General features: G+C 33.1%; 1 protein-coding gene across 1 annotated transcript; it reads left to right on the top strand.

Annotated features, from left to right (window-relative positions):
- The first annotated feature begins 8,925 nt into the window (after nucleotides 1-8,925).
- On the top strand, nucleotides 8,926-11,070 carry LOC143590026 (bZIP transcription factor 29-like). Its single transcript, XM_077070627.1, has 4 exons — nucleotides 8,926-9,878; nucleotides 9,955-10,087; nucleotides 10,185-10,269; nucleotides 10,392-11,070. The coding sequence occupies exons 1-4, from the start codon at nucleotides 8,926-8,928 to the stop codon at nucleotides 10,556-10,558; spliced, it is 1,338 nt and encodes a 445-aa protein (XP_076926742.1). The 3' UTR covers nucleotides 10,559-11,070.
- The last annotated feature ends 698 nt before the right edge of the window (nucleotides 11,071-11,768 follow it).

Genomic DNA, 11,768 nt, shown 5'->3' on the forward strand with positions numbered 1-11,768 from the left:
CCCATATAATAAAATAAGCCCAAAACACAATAAATTAGGGTTCTTAGTACTATACCCCGACACCTACCAAAGAACCTAATGGGGAAAGGACCATTGTACCAGTGGGGAAAGCAGGAGGAGTTGATGTGAACAGTGAGAAAGCAATGATTGTGCAACAGTTTAGATGGGAGGATCAAATGAAGGCACTCAACTTGGGAGAGGAATTGGCTAATTTGGCTCAAGTTGATAATGTGGAAGAAGAGAACTAGATTGAGGATGGATGAAGGAGCTTCAATTCTCCTCTATGGTAACCTCACCTCCAAACTCCAACCAGGTAAAAACTAAATTTTGTTCTTCTAAATGTGCTTATAAGGTAGAAATGTATAGACTTCAGAATAAAACTACATCAAGACAAATGGTAGAAGTTAAATGTACTAACAACACTTACAAGGCCCATAAGGTTAAATATAAAGAAAAGATCAAAGCTCAAAGAAAAGATATTTCCAAACTAAAAGCTAATTTAAGTCTACAAGGGTGCATCTATCTTGATGCTAAAAAAATAGCAACCTTAATTGCTGAATAGACGCATCTAAATTAGAAATTGCAAAACTAAATACTAAATTTGGAAATACGAATTTCAATTTTAAGAAATTTGATGTATCTAGCGCGGTACTTGAAAATATAATTAAACATCAGTTGAAATATAAGGATAATAAGGGTGCAGGCCTTGGGTTTGATAAAGTTCCCCCTCCTTTTAACTATAATTATACGTCGCTTCCAATGACAAAAGAGGAAGAAGAGAGGGAACAACATTTGCAATATGGTAAAAAGGTTGCAAATGATGTGGTGGGAAAGGGCTCCCTCAAACCCATTGAGCATGTATTTTTTATTAAAGGTGATTCTAATGCCTTTACTTCACGTGCAGATGAAGTATTAGTTGAAGATTGGTTATTAGAAGACGAGGATGATTTACCTACTTTAATAAATACACATATTAAAACTGTTTGTGATTCTGGTTCTATTAAAACTGATGTTTGTGTGGGCTCTGTTTTTAAGAGCAAAAATTGTGTGCTTGAATCTTATGTTGCTGCTTTTAATATTGGTGTGATTGATAATAATTTTGGTAGACCTATGAAAACTGATAAATATATTGCTCCAAATTTTGTGAAAGAAGGTGAAACTTGTAAATGCTCTTGAGGGAAAACAACTAAGATAGAATGGGTTAATAAAGATCAAGCAGGCTCATACAAACATATGATACCAGGAGTTAACAGCATTAGCTTTTATTTAAAGAAGCAAACATGCTACAACTTTGGAACTCCTTGTCACATAGCCAGAAATTGTCCACATGTAGGGGTTTCAAAATCAGTTTAATAGAAAACCCACCAAGGCAAACTCCTCTGAGGATGACTGGAACATCCGTAAACGTGTAGGTCAAGGATTCAAACATTATAAACCAGCAATGGCAAAGAATCCTGATAAAAGGAAAGGTTTGGCCCCAAAACCGAACCCGAATATGAAATCAGCCAAGGGACCAAGAATTCGTTCACCATCAATTCCTAAAGCTGAAGTCAGAAAAACCATCTATGTTGGCCACAAGGTTCTCAAACCAGACTACAGATGGCTTCCTAAACTGTAACGGATCAGTCCCTCAAAATTCCTTGTAATCATTCTAGAAATTTATTTGAAAACAGGGAAGATATGACATGGCAACATGTGCCTTGCATAGATATTTCAGGATTACCCAGTGTTACTATGGACTAGGTACCCAAATCTAACTAATTTCACACTTTGTGTAGGAACAACTATGGAGGATTATCATCAGACCATGGTATGTCAATAGTGACTCTTCCAGGCACATGACAGGAGATATCACCCAACTACATGACATTCAAACTATTAATGGAGGGTATATGTCTTTTACGAGAGGAGATACCGGAAAGATCACTCAAAAGGGTATTGTAAGTAATGGTGTGCTAAAGTTCGACAATGTGAACTATGTCCCTGAGTTGAAACATAGTCTACTAAGTGTATCTTCGATTTGTGACAAAGGCTTTTCAACTCATTTTACAAACAAAAGAATGTCTCATTTTGAAACCTGGCATTGCCATACCAGAAGACTGGGTTCTTGTTCGATCACAATGAAAAGATAATGCATACGTGATTGACATGAACCAAAATGTTCCTGAACAAATTACTTGTTTATTTTCAAAAGTGCCGGAACAAAATGCCATGCTTTGGCATTGTCGTTTAGGCCATGCAAATGTCAAAAACTTGAATCGTCTTGCTAAAAAAACATTGTTCGTGGCTTGTCAATTAAAGATCTTATAACCTTTGAAAAATGTGTGGTGTATGCTCAAGGAAAACATCACCGTAAATCTCACAAGCCTAAGATTGTCAACTTTATTAACTCTTTACTTCAATTGCTTCACATGGATCTTTTTGGTCCTATTAGTGTGCTCTGTATTTCTCGCAGCTCTTATTGCTTAGTTATTACTGATGATTACTCACGTTTTACTTCAGACCGGGTTTTCCTACTCTTCCATTATAAACATTTTCCTTCATCCCTCCAGGGCCCGTTTCACCATTATAACGAGTTATGGGCCATAACAACTTCATCTTTTTGCTTTTACACAGACTGATCTGTAACATTTTGGATTTTTCATATTTATTACCGTATTACTCGACTCAGGAATATAATTAGGATATTTTGTATTAATAAAAACTTGTATTTATTGGTATTTAACTTGGTTTAACTTAGTTTATAATTTAATAACATTCAATCATGCCAAATAGTCTTTAACTCTTAAAATCGCTTAAAATGGCTAAAAATGCAGTTTTGGAACTTCAGGGACTAAATCTGCCAAAAACTAAAATCTGGTAAACATCCACCCTTTGGGTAGCGCGAAGGGATGGACCCTTGCCCCTTCGCATAGCGCGGACAGGTGTAGTTCAGCAGAATTTTCGTTTGATTCTCGTTTAATGCTAAATCATTTATTTTTGGTTCCAATCTCGTGTTTTAAGATCCAAGAAAAACCCTTTAGACATGGTGCGTGTCCACATTCAATTTCCCCTTCTACAAGATTGAATTTCTGTGTTTTATGAACTGATTTTGTCGTAATTATGTTATTCGGTTTCCCTAATCGAGTAATTACTAAAACAACCAACACAACCTCTGTATTTTTCATCTAAAGGCATTCTCCAACTCTAAAACCCTTGCCTTAGCCGTCACCCTCTCAAATCCCATAAAATTCTTCTTCCCCATTATCATATTCTTCAAGTTTAGTCAAATTCTTTTAAGACTAGTTGACTTTGGTGTTCAAGGCTTCTTTGACCATGATTTTCTCATCTTTCTATTCATCTCCAAAGTAAGTTGTCTTCTTCAAAATTGTAGATTTTTATCTATAGAACAAAATCCATCAATCAATTTTGCCGATTGAGGGAGTCTCAGTGGTCAATTGGACTCCGACCCGTTCAAGGGCAAATCAGTCAACCAAGTTGACCAACCGATTTCAACCACTTCTGGTCGGAACTAGTTTTTGGTCCAGAAGACTTTTAGTTTTATCTAGAGATTTTGAGCATACTAACCAGAACCCAACTCCCGAATCTCTGTTCGGATTCTGATCAGTACCAGCTCGCTTATTTACTGAAAATTTCATAACCGGAGTTCTATACATTCGTTTGGATTGATTTCAGCGGCTATGTTCTCGGTTTTGACTCTATTTTATTTGTATAAGTCTCAGGTCTATTTGGATCAGAGCAATCATCCCGTTAACTTTGCTCGTTTATTCCATCTCTCGGTTTATTCGTTTAATCGTCAAGGTGTGAAGTCATTCCCCACATTTTACTGATTTTAAACGTTTTGGGTACATTTGCGTACCTATTTATATTTACATATCATATATTATATTCACTATCAAATTGTGAATATTGTGTGTTTATCAATTGAAAGACTAACTGCTACTTGTTTAAGTGTTTTAGTTTATCGTATTAGGAGAGGTCTATCATAATCATATTTACATATATATATAGTCTTTTGCCTTAATGGATGGGCCTTACCCCCATCTGCACAATTTTTTATACGGGAGTATTACGTCAATAATGTATTTCAAAGTATCCATTTATGCTTTAATGGCCAACGATTAAAGTAAGTCTAACTATCCGGGTTATCCCAATGACAATAGGTGATTTCATACGCTCATAATTGCAGACAACGTTGGGTAGCCCAAACTCACTATCTTCTGTTTCAGGAAAAATCTTTTGCCCAAAGATCCCCTGCAATAAAATCTGGTTAGGATCAGATTTAAACTTGAGACCTCCCTCCCCCAAAATTTTCACTTTTCCAACAATGTGAGTTGAGCTAAACCTCGATGGCTCAAACTAATTATGTTCTAAATGAAAGTTATACCAAAGATCAATTCAAACCAAACCAAAAGGTTCATTGCCCCAAACAGATAATCACCACCGCCATAGATGGTCGGAACCGCTGGCAACAGCAAGCCACCCACCCCCAACTCCTCATTTCTCTCACGAAAATCACCATCCAAGTAATCTAACATCACGCACCGCCATAGACGGCCGGGACTATCGATAACCGTAGGCGTTTGTCTATATCTTTGTTTCTTTCTCTACAATTACCGTCCAAGTAATCATTTCCTCTGTAGATTCAAATGTAAGCCAAGTAGCTTAATTTGATGTTTAGAAGGAGAGCTTGGATATAAGATATGGAGGTGAGAGAAATAGAGATGGAGATGGACATAAACGGAGGGTTTTAAAGAGAGGAATGGTGCACTACCAATCTTTGTTTTTTGACAAAAGTAAAAGAAATTAAAAATGTCAGTAGTTTGTAGAAGAGAACACGTGTAAACTGAGGTGTAAACTTATGATGCTTTGAGTGCTTGTAATTTGTGTTTAAAATGTTAGAGCACTATAACAGTAACAAAATGTGAGTGATACCGACCTCCTCAATTAATATATACATACATATATACATATATATATATATAGGGGATGGTTCAGGAGAGAAATAAGATTACTGTGAGAAATGTGATAAATAAATATGGACCACTAGTTTTATTTTAGATTTTAAATGCTTAAAGATAAATGAGGAAACTATTAATACATGCTCTCTCTTCAATTAATATAACTAATAAATATAATAGTTATCTATTTAATTAATATAACTAATCAAATTATTATAATTAGAAAATATTAAGAATTCATTTATTTTTATAGCTTATCTTTTTCCCTCTTGAATTTTTATCCTACACAAGTACAATTTATTCATACATTAAAATTTCTTTTTATCCAAAACCAATTTCTTCCAACTCAATATATTAATATCCATCTACACGTAGTTACATTGTGATGAATAGTACAAAAAACTATCTTACACATGTTTGCATTAAATATCAACAAAAAAGTACACAACCTACACAAAAACATATAACATACACTTGTTCTAAGAATATGAAAGCATATAACCTACACACGAAAAACATATAACCGACACACAAAATTCAGCATCAATAAATTACACACGCACACGAAAACATATAACCTACACACACAAAAATATAACCTACACTCAAAAATTTTATCCTACACAAATACAATTTATTCATACATTAATTTTTTTTTTCTATCCAAAACCAATTTCTTCCAACTTAATGTATCAATATCCATCAACACGTAGATACATTGTGATGAATAATACAAAAAACTATCTTACATATGTTTGTATTAAATGTCAATAAAAAATATACAACATACACAAAAACATATAACACACATTTGTTCTAAGAATAAGAAAACATATTGCCTACACACGAAAAACATATGACCTACACACGTATAGGATATGTGTATATTTGTCTAGTTTGTATAATTGTTGATGTCGAATTACATATGTAAGTTGTATATTTTTTTGTATGTTGTACGTTTTTATTGCTCAAAATAAGTGTAGGTTATATAATATTGTGTAGGTTATATATTTATTGTTTATATTTAATGAACACATTTGTATGATATTTTTTTTATTATTATTTATAACAATAATTTTTCTAAGTATATCAATTGAAAAAAAAAATTATGTTATGATATTTATTAATTAGAGAGGATTTATTATGGTTATATTAGTTGTATTAATTGAAGAGGGAGAATGCATTTATTGTTGCATTTACATTTTTTTCATTTATTTTTAAATATTTAAAATATAAAATAAAACTAGTGGCCCATATTCATTTATCACATTTCTCACGGTAATTTCATTTCTCTCCTGAACTTAAACATATATATGTATATATATATATATATATATGGTTAAGTTAAAATAAAAACCCACTTGAGTTGTGAAAACTCTAGAAACCCATTCTCCACCACATGCTTTTAATTAAAGTTTGAATCTTGTGGTCCACAATTAAAGTTAATAAAAAATATAAACATAAATATAGTTTTTTCTCTCTCCTGAAAGCATATATAAAAATTAGTAAAAAAATGTTAAAAAATAACAAAACAAATTTTTTTATTTTTCGATGTTTTGTATTAAATGTAACAATATATATTACATATGCAAAAAAAAAAACAACAAAAAAACGATGTTACATAGGGTTTTCACAACTCAAATGGGTTTTCATTCTATACAAGTTTAAAATAAAAACTCACTTGAGTTGTGAAAACTCTATAAACCCATTCTTAACTACATGTTTTTAATTGAAGTTTTTCCCTCTTCTGAAAACATATATAAATATAAATATAAATATAAATAAAACTTTTTCCCTCTTCTGAAAACATATATAAAAATTAGTAAAAAATATTAAAAAATAGCAAAACAATTTTTTTTAGTTTTCGATGTTTTTCATTAAATGTTACAACATATATTACGTGTGTAAAAAAACGATGTTACATAGGGTTTTCACAACTCAAGTGGGTTTTCATTTTATACTTCCCCCATATATATATATATATATTGCAAGTCATTTTTTAATTATTTTAAAACAGCCAGAAAACATTTTTTTCCTTCTTTAAACCGTTTTTTTTTCTTTTGATTTTTGACAAATTTTTTAAAAAAAACTGTGGGGATAGTTTACACTAAAAAATTGGTATTAGTATTTAAAAATAAAAATTAAATGACATATGACTTAGATAAAAAAGTTTGGTTACATTTTTTTATTGTTTCTGTACCATTACTCTTTAAGAATATTTTATAAAAAAAATAAAGAAACTAGCTAAAGAAATATAATCAAAATGATTTTTAAACTTTTTAGAGAAAGTATTTTTAAGATTTTTTATAATCAACTTTTTATTAGTTTTAAAAACATTTTTATTTTTTTTTTAATTTAGAAAGCTTAAAGTTTTTGATTTAATATTTTTAAGGATACTATAAAATAGAAAAATATATTAGAGGGAGTAATATGTCAAATAAAATTGTCAAATGAATTGAAAGTATATGGGAGGGAGTATGACAAGTAGAGAAGGGGTACATTTAGCTTAATCCTATTTTTTCCTTAACATTGTTTTGTTTTTTGTTTTTTTTAATAAGTATGACAAGAGAAACATTTTAGTTTTTTTTTGTTTTTTTATTTTTTTTTGTTTTTAATTTATATTTTGAGTTATGATTTTTTTATTATTTATTTACAGGCTTTTTTTTTACCACAAATCTTTCTTATTCTTTTCAATTTTTGTTTTTCTTTATAGGATAACTTGACCCACATAGTCTAATAGTCTATATTAAGAGCATCTCCACCGGTGTTTATGTGGAGGTTTTTGTTGACGTGGAATGGTGCAAACAAAAGTTTACGGGTGGAGACAAACGTTTGTGGATGCGTTTGTATTCTCAAACGTTTGAAATATGGGTTTGTATTGGCCCCACCACATCTACTACACACAAATCATATATACACACACACACACATATATATATATATATACTTATTATATAGTAGTAAAAGTAGGTAGTGATATGGAAAATGAGGTGGAGGTTTTTATTGGTTTATGGGTAGAGTAAAAAGTGGGGTTTTTTTAAAAAAATGGTTAGAGTATGATGTGATGATGAGGTGAATGTTTGAATTGGTTTATGAGTGTGGATGCTCTAATCTATCAATATATATATACATGTAAACAAATAACATCGCCATTTAGCGCAAGCATCAGACACAAGTTTTATTACAAACAAAATTGTATTAAAGTGAACACATATATTCTTTTGCCTTAATGGACGGGCCTACCCCCATTTGCACAAGTTTTTAAACGGGAATCTTATAAGTCAATAATGTATTTCGAAGTATTCATTTATGCTTCAATGACCAACGAATAAAGTCTAACTATCCGGGATATCCCAATGACAATAAGCGATTTCATATGCTCGTAATTACAGACATTGTTGGACACCTAAGCTCACTATCTCCTGTTTAGACGATTTCATATGCCCGTAATTACAGACAGCAAAATCCGATTAGGATTAGATTCGAACTTGAGACCTCCCTCCCTCGATCCCAAATTTTTCAGTTTTCCTACTATGCGAGTTGAGCTAAACGTCGTTGGCTCAAACTAATTACGTTCTAAATGAAAGTTAACCAAAGATGAATTAGTCTAGCGCTGCCTTGTTACTTCCCTTATGAGATGTCACGTTTTGTCATTTAGACGGATGAATGGAGCCCTTACTATCAATGGAGTATATCGTACAGTGTTAATTAAAGAACCGTACTGTCAAACCCTCGCCGGCCATCCATCCATCCATCTTCGTCCACTCCGTCGCCATTTGGCGGAGAAACCGCGGCTACCTTGTAACAATCGGCTCTCATTTCAACAAGCTCGGTAACTATTTATACCCTCTTGTATGTTCCATAGCTTTATTATTATTATTATTATTATTGCACACAAAATCATATGTTGATTGATTTATAGTGTTAGGGTATGTAGAAGAAGATGTTGAGTTAGGGTTTAGCAATGAGTGAAACAGAAGACACTAGTCATAGATCACTACAATCACATGTTTCATTTGATCTTCTCATGCCGTTTAACATCGAAAACAACTCTAAACGACTCAGAATGCTTCCGGCTCATCCCCAAATCCCAGTTACGTGCACCGAGGATTTGACGCTTGGTGTCGGGTCCCAGTCGAGAAATTCATCACAGCCGTTGTTTTACTCGCTTGATTCTTTGCCTCCTTTGAGCCCGTCGTCCTATAGGCCTCCCACTTCTGGTCCCGCCTCTAGTCAGGCGGTAGGTGATATTACACTTGCAGTTCCTCCGCGTAAGACGCATAGGCGGGCCAATAGTGATATTCCGTTTGGGTTTTCGACTATATTGCAGTCGTCACCGCCGTTGCTCCCGTTGAGAGGTGCTAATGGCTTTAACGGGTCTGCGAGTTTGAGAAATAATGTTAAGCTTGAATCGAATTGGGAGAAAACCGAAGGTGAAGTCGTGGATGATTTGTTTTCTTGTTATAGAAACTTAAACAGTCGTGGTAAGTTAAATACTTTTAGAACCGAAAACGGAGGGGATAGTAGTGATAACGAGGCTACAAGTAGTGTAATCGGTAGCGGTAACAGTAACAGTAACAACAACGTGCAGAGGTCAGAAATCTGTTTGGCTTCTGATAAAAAGGAAGGGCTTAAAAGGAGTGCGGCTGGAGATATTGCTCCAACACGGCACTATAGAAGTGTCTCTATGGATAGTGTTATGGTGAAGATGAACTTTGTTGACGAGCCACTTAAGCTGTTGCCTTCTCCCGGAGGGCAATTCGGTAAATTACCATCAAGTGACACGATTGATGCTAATTCGGATACATTTAGCTTAGATTTTGGAAACGGTGTGTTTAATGGGGCCGAGCTCAAGAAAATCATGGCTAGTGAGAACCTTGCCGAGTTGGCTTTAACCGATCCAAAGAGAGTCAAAAGGTGTGCAACCTTTTTTAACTTAATATCCCATGAAATTGATTGTGGTATTTAAAAGATTGTTGTTGTCTTTAAATAGGATTTTGGCTAACCGACAGTCGGCTGCACGTTCTAAAGAAAGGAAGATGAGGTACATTGTAGAACTGGAAAACAAGGTTCAAACTTTACAGAATGAATCAACAACGTTGTGTGCACAGGTTACATTGTTGCAGGTATGAGTTCTTAAAGAGTTAAAACTCCATTATTGTTTCTTTGTTTTTAGTAAGAAAATGTTTAAATATTATTTCTATTGATTTTGTTTATTTACAGAGAGATTTAACTAGCTTAACAAGTGAAAACAATGAGCTAAAGTTTCGTCTGCAAGCAATGGAAGAGCAAGCCCACCTTCGGGACGGTATGAATTAACATGTTATTTTATATATATAGTTAACATTTATTAATAAAGCATTCTAAATAATTAGTGGAAAATGATATAAACGAATGACATATTAGTTTTTGGTTTTTTGTTCTTGGCAGCTCTAAATGACACGTTAACTGCTGAGGTCCAACGTTTGAAGATGATGATGGAGCTAAGCGTGGATAGTGCTGATTTATCTCAGTTATCGATCAATCCACCAATGTTTCAGTTGCATCATCAGACACAGCAGCAGTCACGAGAGCAAACTGGCGGGACCACAAATTAGTAAAATCAATTAGTTGTTTAAGCCGGGCTTCGATAGGTTGTTACATGTATTTTTTTCATTCATTTGTTCTTTACATATCTTAAAAAAGAGAGGTGAAGCTGGGTGGTTGGTAATTGGAATAAGTATGGGTAAGAAAATGTGTTTATTTAAGTACATGTTGAAATGGGCTGGGTCTGTTTAGTGTTTAGGCTGGCCTTAAATTTTATTTTTCATAATATTTATCATTCAATAAATAATATTAAAAATTATTATCTCGAAATGTTGGACCACAGTGGTACGTATCAGTTACAAAATGGGTCATACTATGATAAAGCTGATTTATTATTCACATGTAACAACAGGGACATGCATAGTTTGCATACAGCCAAATGTTTTCAAAGAAACAAACTTTATATTTTTGTGTTTTGTCTTCCACCAAAGAAACTAAATTTGACGATGTGAGATATGACAAATTTCTTCAAGCATATGTGACTTTAATTTTTGATGATTATGATATGAAGTGGTAACCCTAAATGACAACATTTGAAGCATTGATCCCATAATCAACATGTTTAGAATCATGAGTCTTCACTCTTTATAATTACGTCTTGAGTGTTAAGCTTGGGATATGAACATCCATAACCAAGAGTTTTTGATCGTATGAAACATCTTTGGAAATTTTGGATACTGCCACAATCTAACTAACATATGGCCAGCAAGGATAATATGGATTGGCAAACACTAGGGGCCAATAACAAACCTCAACAAGGCAGCTTGTAAATCTGTCATAGAGTATCTATCACTATGAATTGAACCATATAAGTACCACACGGGCTATGAGAAAAGGGTTAGTATCTCAACGCTTACTCTATTTACTCCTACGCCTAATATCTTAAAAAGCTGATATTTACTTGGGTTATTCGAATTTTAAATGTTTTAACCCTTCGAATTCAATATTTGATTCAAATTTGGGTTGATCTCATTCAGATTAACAAAAAAGCACAATTCAATTTAAAAAGGCCACATTTTGTTAGTTGCAACTTGAATAGAAAAGAAATATCGATATTTAGATCAAGTTTGAAATTCGAAATCTAAATTCAATTGTTTTGCTCATTCGATTAATAAATTGGAAATTGAAGTCAAATCAAGTTTTAGTTTTTCATTTTAATATAGGACATTCATAGGCCACACACTTTCTCGAATTGTGATGAGAATAAGGTAACGTTTGGTA

This window comes from Bidens hawaiensis, unplaced genomic scaffold (assembly GCF_021521415.1).
Source record: "Bidens hawaiensis isolate Kalapana, Puna unplaced genomic scaffold, B.hawaiensis_p1.1 tig00038105_1, whole genome shotgun sequence".
In the NCBI taxonomy this organism is placed as follows: Eukaryota; Viridiplantae; Streptophyta; class Magnoliopsida; order Asterales; family Asteraceae; genus Bidens; species Bidens hawaiensis.

Excerpts from the sequence above, each read along its gene's own strand:
- LOC143590026 (XM_077070627.1), top strand. The coding sequence starts at position 8,926 with ATGAGTGAAACAGAAGACACTAGTCATAGATCACTACAATCACATGTT. Across the intron at positions 10,088-10,184 it reads CACAGGTTACATTGTTGCAG|AGAGATTTAACTAGCTTAAC; the intron begins GTATGAGTTCTT and ends GTTTATTTACAG. Across the intron at positions 10,270-10,391 it reads GCAAGCCCACCTTCGGGACG|CTCTAAATGACACGTTAACT; the intron begins GTATGAATTAAC and ends TGTTCTTGGCAG.